This window comes from Gymnoscopelus braueri, assembly GCF_963280865.1.
Source record: "Gymnoscopelus braueri genome assembly, chromosome: 12".
Taxonomy (NCBI): Eukaryota; Metazoa; Chordata; class Actinopteri; order Myctophiformes; family Myctophidae; genus Gymnoscopelus; species Gymnoscopelus braueri.
Genome location: NC_137614.1, coordinates 9,978,361 through 9,995,860, shown reverse-complemented (window position 1 = coordinate 9,995,860; position 17,500 = coordinate 9,978,361). Strand labels below are relative to the sequence as shown.

General features: G+C 42.3%; 1 protein-coding gene across 1 annotated transcript in view; it reads left to right on the top strand.

Annotated features, from left to right (window-relative positions):
- The window catches only part of LOC308096368 (ERC protein 2-like), a gene marked incomplete at both ends in the record, with an annotated part of 339,729 nt that overhangs the window by 216,320 nt on the left and 105,909 nt on the right, over nucleotides 1–17,500 (top strand). The window contains 2 exon segments of the mRNA XM_080443792.1: nucleotides 1,717–1,872; nucleotides 15,664–15,828. Of these exon segments, the coding sequence (XP_080299918.1) occupies nucleotides 1,717–1,872; nucleotides 15,664–15,828 (321 nt within the window).

Sequence of the window (17,500 nt, the reverse complement as noted above, 5' to 3'; positions counted from 1 at the left end):
TGTATTTTGATTCTTACGATGAGAAGGAACTCAAAATGTGTGTTTAATGTTTCCTCGTCCCGCTGTTGAAAACGGGGGGAACTTTTTGTGTGAGCCCACGCACAAACGCCGACCTGTACAGCCCGAGAAAAGTGTGAACGTGTGAACTCGTGTGGGCCGAGTGAGCTGAGGAAGGAGTGGGAGAGAGAGAGAGGGAGAGATTGAGGGAGAGAGAGGGAAGGTGAGAGGGAGAGGGAGAGAGAGAGAGAGAGAGAGAGAGAAATGGGATGGGAGGGTTTATTATTTCAGTCCAATGTTTTCTTTCACAGCTCCATCAGTCCGGTGAGGAGAAAGATCCTTTTTCGCTGTAGGTGACAGAGAGGCCACACACACACACACACACACACACACACACACACACACACACACACACACACACACACACACACACACACACACACACACACACACACACACACACACACACACACACACGTCAGTGAGGTCATAGCACTTACTCACACTTTCTGCCGCTTATCTCTCTTCTCTCCGGCGCAGGTCTGTGTTCCTTCACCGTCAAATAATCGCAGTTAATTTAACTCAAACGAGCATTCTGTACACATGCTCTGAGCCCAGCGTCCATGTTCTATGGGGGGGACACTTTGCGACGCATTGTCGCATCTAACCCCCCTCCTAACACCTAAACCTATAACCTCTAAATAAATACCTAATCCTAACCTCTACTCTACCTGAATCCTTTCTTAACCCATTAATACCTGGGACGCATCTGTGTAATTTTTTGATTTCAGCTTAAAAAAAGCATTATTTTACACTTTGGCTAATCAAAAATAGCAGATATACAAGCTCATAGCGCGGCACCGAGTGCCGCGCTATGAGCTTGTAGATCTGCTATTTTTGAATAGTTTAGAAAATGTGGGCCAATCTGTGAATATATGTATTCTTTTAAAGCGAACATTTTTTTTAACTCAAATCTTTGCTTTTGGGGGGTCCCTCCCTGGAACCAAATATTTTGAGATGGGGGTCCACGGCCAAATACATATCATTTTGGGGGTCCTTGATAATTATGAAAAAGTTTGAGAACCACTGATATTATAGCAACATAATTTGTTTAGACAACTGTTGGGATTTAGTAGACATTAGTAGAATCGGCTTCAGGTCTTAATGGGTTCATTGTAAACCTACTGTATATACCATGTTCCCTAACTCTAACCTATCTCTAAAAATCTGTCTACATCTAAAATGTTTCTATACTTGTAAGGACATTTGGCCCTCACAAGTACAGTAATACAATAACACACACACACACACACACACACACACACACACACACACACACACACACACACACACACACACACACACACACACACACACACACACACACACACACACACAGTCACACACACACACACACACACACACACACACACACACACACACACACACACACACACACACACACACACACATGCACACGCTGCTCACTTAACTCCACATCATTCTCCCAAACTTCCCCAGAAAGTTTCCTTTGAGTGTGGAGTTGTGTCCTCTCACCCCCCCCCACCACCCCAAATACCAATGTACTCAAAGGCAGACGTTCTCTCCCTCTCCCCCTGGCTTTCTGCTCTCCTTCACCCCCTCCCCCTCCCCCCCCATGCCCTCTACCCCCCCCCCTACGAACGCTCCTGTGCCCCCCCTCCCCCTCCCCACACTTAGCTCCCCCCCCCCTCATCTTCCCAGGATGCCATGTGGGAGACCACGGAGCGGATCAAGGAGCTGGAGCGCGCGCTGAGGGAGAGCATGAACACCTCCGCCCACAGGGAGGCGCTGTGGGCTCAGGAGGAGGCAGCTCGCTCCGAGGCCCAGATAGAGGTTCATATGACGTAACACGTTGCACGCATGCGCACACGCATAGGCACACGCGTACACACGCGCGCACACGCGCACACACACACACACACACACACACACACACACACACACACACACACACAGACACACACACGCAGAAACACGACAGATGAGCTGCCACATGCACACAAGCAAACAAACAAATATACGCCGGTAGGCCTGTGTTTACATAGCAAAACAAAAGCCTAAATACGCTTTTTTTTACCCATTATTTCCCTGTGGTGTGGTGCTAAATATTGTTTTGACACAGGAAAAAGTTACGTACAATGCCTTTAAATTGAAGGACCAACAGTTTGATATGCATTAGACCAATATATACTGTAAACCCCTTAGTGGTAATTTTGCTGCGCAAGTGGGAGTGTATAATGGAACCAAATGGACCCGTATAAGGGTCCTTCACAGAGCTACAGCCCTGGAAGGGTCCATTTCATTCCAAACTATCATTAATTTAGCGGGGGAGACCCCCTGGAACCCTTTCGAGGACCCCTGGGGGGTCCCCAGACCCCACGTTGAGAAACAGCAGTAACCTCCACCTTGCTAACCCACTCACCTCAGGTTCGCTACACTATGTCAAAAATTGCACCTCCATGTGGTTAAAGGTGTAACTACAGGCAGGTGACGACTAACAATGGAAATGGAGGACTTCCTTTCTGTCTTATCTGTCTGACCTTCCTCCTGCATTTTTCTCCAAACCTATGGTTCTCCTTTCTCTTCCTATAGAGTGAAACTTTAAACCCAGTCTTATAAAGTTGGATGTCTTCCAGGATTTCCTGTCTCTCTTGTCACTTTGCTGTCGGCACTTCGAGCCCGTCTTTGAAAATATGTGTGCGTGTGTGCGTGTGTGCGTGTGTGCGTGCGTGCACGCTCGCCCCAAAAGGAGGGCCATGCAGTCAGCAAGGTGCTGCTCAGTCAGAATCAGTTATTATAGGAAGCCGCTCAATTTGGAGAAGGCGTTGTTTCCTTTATCCATGATTTGGTGTCTGTATGCCAACTATATTGTGTGTAACAATTGTGTGTGTGTGTGTGTGTGTGTGTGTGTGTGTGTGTGTGTGTGTGTGTGTGTGTGTGTGTGTGTGTGTGTGTGTGTGTGTGTGTGTGTGTGTGTGTGTGTGTGTGTGTGTGTGTGTGTGTGTGACGTGCGTGCGTGCGTGCGTACAGTACATGTACATGTGTGTACACGTGGATGCCTGATCAAAATTGATTCATGTAAGGGTCGGGTGCACATACTCGTTGAGTCCATTGTCTCTAGTTTTCACTGTTCAGACAACCCCGTTTTGCCTAACTGGTCTTTCGCCAGTATTTTTACTTTCTTCAGCATTTCCAATTTCTAATACTTTTACTTCTACTCCACTACATCTTAGAGCCAAATATTGTTCTTTTTACTCCACTACATTTATTTGAAAGCTTTAGTTACTAGTTTGTAGATTTTGATTATTATTACAAAACATACATTAACTACTTCAGCCCTATATTTTGGCCATTTGAAAATAGCCGAAAATAGTCGCAACGCATTGTACGCAACAACGCATTGTACGCAGCGCATTGTGAGCTTGTAGATCTGCTATTTTCAAAAGATTTTTATACATTTGAAAACTTGTGAAATGGGACATTCTGCATAATGAGTAATTTTTACTTTTGGTACTCAAGTACATTTTGAATACCGGAATTTTACTTGTAACAGAGTATTTCTACAATAGGGTATTGAATACTTTTACTTAAGTAAAACATTTGAGTACCTCTTCCATCACTGTGTACGGGTGCACATACCTGTTGAGTCCATTGTCTCTAGTTTTCACTGTTCAGACAACCCAGTTTTGCCTAACTGGTCTCTGTCTGTCTGTCTGTCTGTCTGTCAGTGTTGACTTTGACAGAAAATTTTGATTTGGTTTTAGTCATAGTCTTTTGAATCAAATTCCATTTAGTTTTAGTCATATTTTAGTCATCTGAAATGTTTTACTGTTAGTCTAGTTTTAGTCGACTAAATCTACAGTTGATTTAGTCGACTAAAATGTATGTTGGCGGTGCCTTGATAGCGTCGTAATGGCTGATTTTACACTGGGTTGCATGTTGAAAATAGCCGATGCGACGTGTTGTGAGCTTGTAGATCTGCTGAGACCTGAGCGCAACCAAACATAAAATTACGTGTCTTTTAGTTCTACTGGATCTCTTCTCCACTAGTCCCTCCCTAACATTTTAGTCTAGTTTTTATTTGTTGACGAAATTGCCAATATATTTAGTCTTAGTTTTAGTCATCATAGCTTAGTTTTTATTTCGTTTTCGTCAGTGAAAAAAGGTAGTTGACGAACATTTTTCGTCATAGTTTTAGTCGACGAAATCAACACTGTCTGTCTGTCTGTCTGTCTGTCTGTCTGACTGATGGTCTGCATGCCGGCCTCATTTAGCGGTCCAAATTATAAGTGTGTGTGTGCTTGTGCATGCGAGTGTGTGTCTCCCGGCGGTGGGAAAGAGCAACAGAACCAGGGAGTGTGTTTCCTCCCAGTGTGAGCGTGCATCTGAATGAGAATGACCCTGCATTACTTATGACTGACACCGGTAACATGAGAGCAATCAGCGGTTACAGCCAGTATGGACGTTCTGAGGCAGAACGGTGGCTGTTTTGCCTCATACACTCTCTCTTTCTCTATGTCTCTCTCTGTCTCTCTCTGTCTCTCTCTCTCTGTTAGTCTCTTTATCAGTGGTGGAAAGTAATTAAGTACATGTACTCAAGTACTGAATTTAAGTACAATTTTGATGGAATTTGTACTTTACTTTAGTATTTAAATTTTCCAATACTTTTACTTCTACTCCACTACATCTCAGAGGCAAATATTGTACTTTTACTCCACTACAATTATTTGAAAACTTTAGTTAGTTAGTTTGTAGATTTGATTATTATTACAAAACATACATTAACCACTTCAGCCCCATACATTTTGGCCATTTGAAAATAGCCGATCTACAAGCTTGTAGATCTGCTATTTTCAAAAGATTTGTATACATTTGAAAACTTGAAATGGGACATTTTGCATAATGAGTACTTTTACTTTTGGTACTTTGAGTACATTTTGATGCCAATACTTTTATACTTTTACTCAGGTACATTTTGAATGGATTTCTACATTGCAGTATTGATACTTTTACTTAATAAAACATTTGAGTACTTTTTCCACCACTGCTCTTTCTCGATCATTCTGTCTCGCACCCGTTTGGATGAAGACAAAGAAAGCGACCACAGCTAGAGCCTGACCGAAATATAGGCTATATATGTATATCGGTTTGGCCGATATATCAGACATTGTTTTACTTTTTGGTATCAGTATCTGCAATTACGTCCCCCCGATTTTCAACCTTTAGATTTTTTTCTTTCCAAAATAGCAGATCTACAAGCTCACATCATGTAGCTTTGTTTTGCGCTTGTAGATCGGCTATGTTTTGTTTGAATAGGGCTAAATGTTTAAGTGGTTAAATACAAATGTTCAAAACATTTTCTATTTATTTTGTGTTCTTATTAAGAACTCATTCAGTGCCAAAAATATTTCTGGCTATATCACCCCTGTGCCAAGGCCAAAAATACATTGTAAAAAAAAAGTGCTTTGGAGCCGAGATACAGCCTTTTCAGTTAAAAAGTTAAACAAGAAGTGAATGGAGCAGCAAATCTTCAAATCATCATATCTTGGGTTCTGAACCTTTTTTTTCAAAAAAAAAAAAAAAAAAAAAAAAAAGATATTTTTTTGAGTTTTTTTTTTTTTTTTTTTTTTTTTTTTTCCATGACGTCTCAGACGTCATTGGCACTCTGGGCTTATGAAAAACGTGACGTCTGCGACGTCATTGGCACTCAATGAGTTAAGTTAAATGTTCTCAAATAGTTTTTCAAATTAATTTGAAGATTTTGTTCTTTCTTTCTTTCTTTCTTTCTTTCTTTCTTTCTTTCTTTCTTTCTTTCTTTCTTAAAAAAAAAAGGAGTTCTTAACTCTTACCCTGCCAGAGTTTTTTCAGAACAGTCTGTAGCCTCTGCCAGGGTTTTGACCGATTTTGGTACCTTTTCGCATAGCCACAAAATATTTTTCTCAAGTATGATTGATCCCCAGAAAATTTCTAATCACAGATGAGATTCAGGTGTGGTTTCACAAATGTCAACGAGGTCAATTTGACCTTGTTGTCATGTGTTGTTTGATGTTTGAAAATAGCTCAAAACCAGTGGTTTCAAACCAAAAAACATTGTGAATTGTTTGTCCGTTTCAATTTTAACATTGAAGTGGATGGAGCAGCAAATCTTTGGAAATTGTTATCTCCTTATTCGTTTGGAATATCGAAAAGGTGTCAATACTAAATAATTAGAGAATCTTTTTAGAAATTTTTTTTTTTTGAAAAAAGTTTTTTTTTTTTTTTTTTTTTCCAAGACGTTTTTATACGTCTTTGGCAGGCAACAGCTAATTTCTCAAAGACGTTTATAAACGTCTTTGGCAGTTATAGAGTTAATGTATTTTTTTAACCCATTCAATCCGGGAACACATCTACATAGTCTTCATCAGTCACCACATCAGTTTTCTGAAAAAAACGTATGTGGCTATATCAGTGGTTCTCAGACTTTTTCATGTGAAGGACTCCAAAAGTGATATGCATTTGGCATATAACTTCTACCCCCATGACCCCCATCTGAAAATATTTTTGTTCCAGGGGACCCCCAGAAGCAAAGATTTGAGTCAAAAATGTTACCTTTAAACATATATATATAATATTCATAGATTTGCACAAATGTTCAAGATTTAAAAAAAATAGCAGATCTACAAGCTCATAGCACGGCACCGCTCTGTGCCCCGCTATGAGCTTGTAGATCTGCTATTTTTGAATAGCCAAAGAAATCTAAAAATGACACAGATGCGTTCCCGGCTTTAATGTGTTAATACAAATTATCGGTCAAAAAAACATGGGTAATCGGGGGCGGGGGCGGGGGGGGGGGGGGGGTCTAGGACTCTCTCCCAAATCGTGATCGGCACCAAACCCCCAAAAACTCTGGCATGGGTGCGGCGGTGGGGCCCCCTGGCCGCCGCAGCGGACCAGAGCAGCAGCGGAAACAAGAGTCAGAGGAGAGGGGATGAAAGGAGAGGGTCTATCAGACCACAGTGGATGAAACCTAGCTAAATATACACAGTTTGAGACGAGGCGGGCGGGTCGGTGTGTGTGTGAGAACATGGTTCGATGGGAGCCAACGCTAACCGCTAGCTTGTTTTCCTAATCTGCTTCTTCTGATTATACTGGCACGGCTCATAAAGCTACAAGGCCCCCTCGTTTATGGCGTGCTGTGTGTACTTTTATTATGCAGCGTGAACGACCGTGTTTATCAAACAATAGTCCCACGCACGGTGGCGCTCCGTGAGGTTACGACCATAAGGATATATTGCCGTTGTCGCTGTCGGGGGGGCAGAAACCTCTTATCTCCCGTATTCTGTAACTTCTTGTGTTGTTTTTTGGGGAAATTAATACATTGACTGCCAGGAATTCATTAATTCATTCATCATCCTTGCCAGTGTTTTTACCTTATTTTGACGATCCATGGAGACCCACGGAAAGCCACGATGTGGACACGGATGTAAACAAAGGCAACATGTCCGGGGGGAGGGGGAGGGTCTCTGCTTATCCACCGGAACAAAAACATTTTAACCGCGATCGTCCGTTCTGTTGTTATTGGCAGTTGAATAAGGCTCGTTTTCTCAAAAAAATAAAGAAAAGAAATGTGTTTTTGTAAATCTCATAAAATGGGAGTGAACAGTCTTTTTTTGGGGATGACGTCACGTAATTTCTGCTTCTATCAATTTCTCGCAGTCAAGGGATCATTCATACAGTAGGTTGCCGACGAGCGCCCTCTAGCGTAATCACTTAATCACTTAACACATTGATTGCCAAGATCGCATTGATGCGTTCTTTCAAATCCATCGCTTGCATGCCAGCAATTCAAAAGAACGCATTGATGCGTTCTTTTGAATTTTCATTGTTTAATCTGTGATCGCACAGCTCTGTTTATTTCTCATCAGCACTTTCGTTTTCCACTTACGTCACACTCACCCGGAGCCGGATGTATAACGCAGATTTCATTTCCGGGTCACATTGTTTTTCTCCGGTCATTTTCGGCCAGAATAGGGAAAAACACGGTTTTTCACACGGTATAAAAAACGAACGGACAGCTCAACTTCTATTTTCTTTGGTCCGGGTGACTAACAGTCATCGTCGTCGTGTATCACATCATTTTCAGGCCGATCAGCGGACCAGGGATTGTTGAAAACATAACATCCGGTGAATGACCGGATGTGACGTGGGCCTGTTTGGGAGGGGGCGAGCGAGGTGATCAATGTGTGGATTTGCTGCTCTCTACTGGTGGAACTGTCATATGTGCTTAACACCACAATCAGAGAATTTATTTGAATGAAAAATTACAAAATTAAAAAATTAAAAAACACGCAAATTGCTGGCACAGGGGTGAGTACATTATGAATAAACTCTGGCAGTCAATGTGTTAAGAACGCATATATGTGTTCTTGGCAGGCAATGTGTTAACGCCCTTCTTGATCATAACTACAGCGTCAAAAAGCATCAAAAGTAGCAGATCCACAATTTTTTCTATTTTTGAATTTGAATGATGAAAAGTAACAGTTTTTTTGGACGATATAAAACTATGGATTATACAGTATATCATAAAACGGCCTACTGCTGCGTTCACGGACACCTACATTTTCATGTCAAGGACCCCAAAATGTATTTGGCCGCGGACCCCCATCTCAAAATATTTTGTTCCAGGGACCCCCAGAAATAAAGATTTGAGTTACAAATGTTCGCTTTTTTTTTTTTCGATTTTTCAAAAATAGTAGATCTACAAGCTCATAGCGCGGCACATGAGCTTGTATATCTTCTATTTTCGAATAGCCAAAGTGTAAAACAATGCTTTTTAGCTCAAATCCAAAAAATGACACAGATGCGTCCCAGGTCTTAATGGGTTAAACGATACATGTATGACCCGGAGGGCTGGCGTAGCGGTCCGGGCACGCGTGCCGTGGGTTCAAATCCCAATCCCGACGACCTTTTGCTGCGTGTCACTCCCCATCTCTCTCTCCCCATTTCCTGTCAGTCTACTGTATCCATCAAGAAAGGCAGAAAAATCCCTATTATGTGAGACAAATTGCACGTGTGAATAGGCTACACCAACGGCTCAAAGGTTCACATTCTGCAAACACTCCCCGAGAAGTCATTTTGTCCACATGCAAAGATTTCAGCCCTATATTCTAATCCAATACAGGGACACTTGTAACTATCCAGGCATATGCGGTTCGACCTTCAAAAGCACTCGAACAAAAGTCACAGTCACGCTTGTCGACACGGGAAAATATGAAACGAAATAAAACGCTGTGTTGTTGGGCCTGGCACTCGCGGGGCCACTCCACAGTGGCGACGCTCACAGCTAAGCTGTCAGCGCATTGTACCAACACGCACAGTCAACAACGCACAGCGCTATAGTCAGCTAACGACCGCTAACAGCTAACAACAGCTCTATGGCTGCTGCTGCTGCTGCTGTATTTTCCCCCCACAATGACAGAGTGGGAAGTGGATGAGAGATTTGTGAGCTGTTGTGACAGGGGTCTCTGCCTTAATACATTAAGGCCTGAGATCCCGATTCTACAAAATGTTTTCTAAATCCTTAACAGTTTTCTGAAAAACCTATGTTGCTACTGTATATCAGTGGTTCTCAAACTTTTTCATGTCAAGGACCTCCAAAATTATCTGTATTTGGCCGCAGACCCCCATCTGAAAATGTTTTGTTCCAGGGACCCCCAGAAGCAAAGATTTGAGTTAAAATGTTTGCTTTAAAAAAAATATTCAAAGATTTGCACGCGATTTTTCAAAAATAGCAGATCTACAAGCTCGTAGCGCAGCACGCGGTGCCACGCTATGAGCTTGTAGATCTGCTATTTTTGAATAGCCAAAGTATAAAATAAGGGTTTAAGTGGTTACACAGATGCGTTCACAGTTTTAAATGGTTAAAGATGACTATTTGCATTATATGCACAGAGAACACATCCATCAGCTTCAATTCCATAGTGTTCCAGATCCAATAATTTTTTGTTTCGTCACTTCCAATCTCACTTGTTTTATCCTGTATGTATCCTGTATTAGTTCTCCCTCCTGATTGAATGAAACTGGTATTACGACCTGAACATGTATTTTCTGTTTACTAAAGAGCTGGAGAGACAGGGAGACCCCAACACTCTATACCAGGGGTCTTCAACGTTTTCAGGCCAAGGACCCCTTAGCTGAGAGAGAGATGAAGCAGGGACCCCCACTATATTGTATACAATTGTGTTGCAGATAAAAATTCTTGTTAGATTTCATAGATAGCTTCATATACTGTATTTTCAAGACATTAACCACTTAAACCGTCAATACTTAGTAAACTTGAACTTTGGCTCTATACTTGGTCTGCTCTTTTCCCCCCTCTACACCAAACCTCTTGACCGAAAATAGCCGATCTACAAGCGAGGCGTTGCGAGTCGTTGTGAGCTTGTGGATCTGCTATTTTCGGCGAATGTTCCCCTCAGAATAGGGATTCTAGGGTTCAAGTTGTTCATGTAAAAAGAAGTTCCTATCACACAAAGACTTTGCCCCCTGTTGAAGACCCCTGCTCTATAGCAATGATCACTATCAGAATCTAGAGGTAGGCTATTTAAGTTATTTCTTTTGACTAAACAAAACAAAGAAAATCACTTAATCACTTACTGTGGACTTTTTAACACATTTATTTTTTCAATTCTAATTGTATATACATGTATTAGTTTTGATTGTTTTATTTGTAAACAAATGCTTTCCCATAATATACCCAAAAAAATCCCCTTTTGAATTGAACTGAAATGAACTGCATTGAGAGGGAATAAGGAGGAGAGAGGGAACCAGCCAGGTCTTTAACCCATTCAGGCCGGGAACGCATCTGTGTCACTTTAGATGTCTTTTGGCTATTCAAAAATAGCAGATCTACAAGCTTATAGCACGGCACCGAGTGCCGCGCTATGAGCTTGTAGATCTGCTATTTTTTGGGGGGGGAAAACATGAAAATGTTTGCAAATCTTTGAATATATATACTGTATACACATGTTTAACTCAAGTCTTTGGTTCTCGGGGTCCCTGGAACAAAATATTTTGAGATGGGGTGGACACATACATTTTTATACCACTGATATAGCAACATAATTAAATAAGTAAAAATAAATAAATTAGGATTTAGAAGACATTTATAGAATCCCCAGAAGCAAAGATTTGAGTAAAAAAAATCGCTTTAAAAAAAATACAGTATGTATATTCAAAGATTTGCACAAATTTGCAAGATTTTTCAAAATGCTACGTCATGCTACGAGCTTGTAAAAAAACCTAAAATGACACTAGATGCGTTCCCGGATTGAATGGCTTAATAAAACATCACCTGACCCTGGCACAGTTTCAGAGTTATTTCCCTGCCAGCGTCATATTATTCTCACATAATTTCCTGCTGTTCTCCGGTTGGCTGCCCCCGCTCTCTAGCCCTGTGACCCACAGTAATCAGTCTCATGATGTGTAATGCCCCGATACCTCCTCCCATCGGCCTGACCCGCTAAAGTAGAGCATGGCTAATGCCCCGGGTCACTGCTCCCTCACACCTCTGTCTGCTCAGCGCTCAGACACTCTCACCCCCAATCCTCTAGCTCTCTCTCTCTCTCTCTCTCTCTCTCTCTCTCTCTCTCTCTCTCTCTCTCCTCTCCTCTTTTCTTTTCTTTCCTCCTGTTGAACCCCCCAATTGTCCCTTCCTTGTCCCCAACCGGTCTCTCTCTCTCTCTCTCTCTCTCTCTCTCTCTCTCTCTCTCTCTCTCTCTCTCTCTCTCTCTCTCTCTCTCTCTGTCATTCCCAATTCAATTCAAAGTGGATTTTTTGTTATAAAAAACAAACAATAAAACAAACCAAAACAAATGTATGCACAGTTAATGATAATATTCCTGTAGAAAACAGAAGAGCAGGGTCATATTTCAACCTCACATAGTGAAGCGTAGCCGACACAAAACTAAAATAATAAGCTAATAAAATAAACGGTCTCTTATGGTGATTGTATTCCATCGGACATCCGTCTGCTGTCACAACAGCTCTCACACATTTTGCTGCTGTGTTTGCACAGTGTTTGCACTTCACCCAGTAAATATGGGAGTTTTTCACGTTTTCCAGTGGTGGAAAAAGTACTCAAATGTTTTACTTAAGTAAAAGTATCAATACTGCAATGTAGAAGTACTCTGTTACAAAGTAAAAGTCCGGAATAAAAACTTTACTTGAGTAAATGTACAAAAGTATTGGTATCAAAATGTACTTAAAGTACCAAAAGTAAAAGTACTAAAATTTTTATAATGTTTATAACAGCCTATGTATGAAATAGGGCTAAAGTGGTTAATGTATGTTCTATAATGTAATCATTTATATCTGCAAAGTAACTAGTAACTAAAGTTTTCAAATAATTGTAGTGGAGTAAAAGTATAATATTTGCCTCTGAGATGCAGTGGAGTAGAAGTAAAAGTATTTGGAAATACCCCTAAAGTAAAAACACCTCAAAATTGTACTTAAGTACAGTACTTAAGTAAATGTACTTAGTTACTTTCCACCACTGACGTTTTCAAACTATTTTTGGGGTTTTCTCTCTCTCTCTCTCTCTCTCTCTCTCTCTCTCTCTCTCTCTCTCTTCCCCTCCCTCTCTCTCTTCCCCTCCCTCTCTCTCTCTTCCTCTCTCTCTCGCGCGCTTTGAACTAGGCCTTTGAACTAGCAACACCGACACGAACGGACAAGAGGGGATTTGGCCCTTGTCTCTGGAGGCCCCCAATCAGCTTAGCGACTATAAGGGGCTTTGGGCCGGTCTTAGCCAGGCCTTTTAGCCTGGCCACGGAGCTTTGCCTTGAAGTTGAGCTAAATTAGCACGCACAGGGCTCACCCCTAAGCTGATTAGGCCCCTAAAATGGCCCTGATTAGGCCCTAAAATGCATTGTATTCATTATTAACGACGTGATTGTGAGGCCACAGGCCTGGGTCCTGGGTGGTAGGAGTTATTGGGCTGTTGTTGGGGAGGGCTGTATAACTGTTGTGTTTGTATACGTGGTCGTTTGAGCGAGGGGGGGGGGGGGGCGCAGTGGTTTATAGAAATATGGTGGGTGTCAACAGGTGTGTGTGTGTGTGTGTGTGTGTGTGTGTGTGTGTGTGTGTGTGTGTGTGTGTGTGTGTGTGTGTGTGTGTGTGTGTGTGTACACTTGAAGAGATAGGTGCCTACTGTATTTAAAAGCATTCATCCATGGGCTTATTGGAAGTTGATACATATAGAGTTGTTGTTGCACAATTGTTTTACAAATACAATTTTACAATGTACGCATTTTGCAGGCGCTCTTTATCCAGAGCAACTTACAAGACAATGTGAGATCAATTAGTCACGCAGGTAAAATGCTGCAGAGAGAACAATGTAGGGCCTCAAAGAAACTAGGATACCAGGTAAACAATGAACCTATACAGTAGCATCTGTCTGAACAACATGCTATGTATTTTATTTTATTTTATTTGATTCTATTATGTGCACCCCCTGTTTCATTTCTCGTTGTGATTATTTCCTTCTCTCTGTCTCTCTGTCTCTGTCTCTGTCTCTGTCTCTGTCTCTCTCTCTCTCTCTCTCTCTCTCTCTCTCTCCCTCGTATATCTGATATTCATGATCACTGAGAAAGCACACTATCTGACATCTGTGAAACACACCTAGAGAGCTAACGGAGAGAGAGAGAGAGAGAGAGAGAGTGAGAGGCGGGTGTGTTGAAAATGTGTGAACGATTTGGCCCCTTCATAAAAGGGGCCAGTTCCCTTTTATTCACATCCTACCCCATGGAGCGCCTATGCCTATTCTCCCCCCCCCCCCCCACACACTCACAAACTCTCTCTTTTCTCGCACCAAGCAAAGAGAGAGCCCCGCCCTTCATTCGTTCACAGATCTTTCATCCATCCTGTCCTTTGCGTATACCGTATAGTCTTTGTCATTTTGATCGGCTCATCATGTCTCAAACCAGCAGAGAAGTAAAGGAACCTCCAGAAACGTCGTTTCAGATAAATGACGGTGGAATGATGGTTCACGAGGCTTTCTGCTCTAGCTGCATCCTATTGACAGACAATTACACCCTTTCCTGTGTTGGGATAATGAAGCCCCGAGGTCACATCCTGTCTGTCAGTCCAACAACCCTCTCAGATTGAGACCACAGAAGGTGCACGGCCGCAGGGCATGAGCAGAGAGAGTGTGGGGGTGCGGTGGGGAGACGAATGAATGAAGAGCAGGATAAAGCGTGGTCCTCAAAACGTTTTCATGTGAAGGACCCCCAAATTGTTCTGTACTTGGACCGTGGACCCCCCCCCCCCCCATCTGTAAAGGTTTTTGTGCCCCCCTTCATAAGAGGTTTTTTTTTCTCGGCTATTCAAAAGTAGCCAATCTACAAGGTCACAATGCGCTTGGCGACGCATTGATAGGCTACTTTTCGAAAAGCCGAAAAATAACACAGTGCTTAAAAGTGTTCTTCCCCCTGGAACACCCCCCCCCTCCCCCAATGGACCCCTGGGGGTCAGCAGTTGGATAAAGGAGGGTTGAGGGCATGCGACCCTCGTTTCCAGTGCCAAGGTCAGCAGCCATGTTACTCTGCTGACCTCTGACCCCACTGTAATTTTCCCCCCCCCCCTCTCAGGGTTAATAATGGCCGCCATTATTATGGGGCAAGTCCTTTTAGTTTGTTCTCCCTCATGGAGCATGCCAGCACCACAGGAGACACGCACGCACGCTCTACTCTACTTGAACCCTTTCCTAATTGTAAACCTAATTTATATACCATGTTCCCTAACTCTACCTATCTCTAAAAATATGTCTACATCTAACATGTTTCTATACTTGTAAGGACATTTGGCCCTCCCAAGTACAGTAATACAATCACACACACACACACACACACACACACACACACACACACACACACACACACACACACACACACACACACACACACACACACACACACAAACACAAACACCTGTCCTCTCTGTAGCACTTTGTTACACAAATTCAGCAGTGCATAGAAGCACGTGTCTGATAACTTTGCACAAGTGTTTGTGTGTGTGTGTGTGTGTGTGTGTGTGTGTGTGTGTGTTTGTGTGTGTGTTCTTCTTCTTCTTCTTCTTCTTCTTCTTCTTCTTCTTCTTCTTCTTCTTCTTCTTCTGCCACACATTTTACATGCATCATCATGTTTTGCACCCTCTTTCTGTACAAATAGTAATGCCATTAAGATAATTTTGTTGTACACTTGTGTTCAATGACAAAAGGTGATTGATACTTTTACTTAAGTAAAACATTTGAGTACTTTTTACACCACTGCATACAGTACTGCTGACCAGCAGTATAATTTACCGTGTGTGTATGTGTGTTATTAACCACTTGGGAAAAACCTTTGCTGAAAATTGACGATCGAGCAGTGATTGAAAACTGAAAATTCACTAGTATGAAGCCCTGAGGGACTCCGGACAACCATATAGGGTTTAAGTGATATTAAGGCCATGTCCTGTGTGTGTGTGTGTGTGTGTGTGTGTGTGTGTGTGTGTGTGTGTGTGTGTGTGTGTGTGTGTGTGTGTGTGTGTGTGTGTGTGTGTGTGTGTGTGTGTGTGTGTGTGTGTGTGTGTGTGTGTGTGTGTGTGTAGCTGGAGGAGCTGATGGGGGCGCTGGAGAAGACGCGCATGGAGCTGGACGCCACCAAGCAGCGCCTGTCCTCCACCCAACAGAGCCTGCACGAGCGGGACGGACACCTCTGCATGCTGCGGCAGGACCGACGCAAACAGCTGGAGGAGATCCTGGAGATGAAGTCAGTACCTCTGTCTGCCTGTCTGTCTGCCTGGCTGGCTGGCTGTCTGTCTTCCAGTCCGATCTTCTGTCTGTCGCTCTGCCTTGCCAAGGCCTTTTTTCTCGTGCTAGAGGTTCGGGCCACTATCCGCGGCCCTCACCTCTAGAGTTCGGCCTGCTACACGGCCCTCACACCTACATCGCACCACCGATCTGACCGATATGCCCATATATGGGCGTATTAGAGGCACCCAGGGGACACGAGCGCAAATCGGTGTTGTTCATCATCATCATCATCATTTTCATTGGATGAATTAAAAAACGACCCATCTAATAATCAGTGCATGTTGAAAATCGAATCTTATTGCATATGTTGCGTTTGGTTTGTGTATGACATCAGTGCATTGATCTCCATATATTGCATTTGGCTTATGTTGTGTATGGTATATACCATCAGTGCATGTTTGAGTCTATACATGTGTATTTGATTGCATGATGATTTGTTTGAGTCTGATGTCATGACGACACGGTTTGTTTGGGTTTGATTTCATGCTGTCACAGTCAGCATGACTCACCATATTTGGGTTTAGCTGCAGTTGGAACTCTATATATGGTTATGTCTGAGTCATAGTGAACTCTATATATGGTTATGTCTGAGTCATAGTGAACTCTATATATGGTTATGTCTGAGTCATAGTGAACTCTACATGGTTATGTCTGAGTCATAGTGAACTCTATATATGGTTATGTCTGAGTCATAGTGAACTCTATATATGGTTATGTCTGAGTCATAGTGAACTCTATATATGGTTATGTCTGAGTCATAGTGAACTCTATATATGGTTATGTCTGAGTCATAGTGAACTCTACATGGTTATGTCTGAGTCATAGTGAACTCTATATATGGTTATGTCTGAGTCATAGTGAACTCTATATATGGTTATGTCTGAGTCATAGTGAACTCTACATGGTTATGTCTGAGTCATAGTGAACTCTATATATGGTTATGTCTGAGTCATAGTGAACTCTATATATGGTTATGTCTGAGTCATAGTGAACTCTACATGGTTATGTCTGAGTCATAGTGAACTCTATATATGGTTATGTCTGAGTCATAGTGAACTCTATATATGGTTATGTCTGAGTCATAGTGAACTATATACATGGTTATGTCTGAGTCATAGTGAACTCTATATATGGTTATGTCTGAGTCATAGTGAACTATATACATGGTTATGTCTGAGTCATAGTGAACTCTATATATGGTTATATCTGAGTCATAGTGAACTCTATAAGTGTATATGGTTATTTCTGAGTCATAGTGACTGGGGGGGGGCATGGGCCACGGTTGTCATCGGCCAACCCATTAGGCAATTTTAATATCGGATTGTTCGCTCCAATCGCAGATACAGTATAGTGCAGTGTGTCACGTGCACAGACAGTGAAATCATTAAGACTTTTACGGGCCCATTTGGTTACAGTTTGTACCCTCTCAGAGGTACCAATGTTCCTGTGTACAACAGTCTCTGGTCACTGAGGAAAAGGCTCCAGTGGAGCTAACTCAATAATGTACATACAAGTCAAACACATTACAGCAGCTCCGTTGCTACAACACTACGTCTGTATGCATACTCTCTTTATGCATGCTCATGCATATTTCTGTGTGTGTGTGTGTGTGTGTGTGTGTGTGTGTGTGTG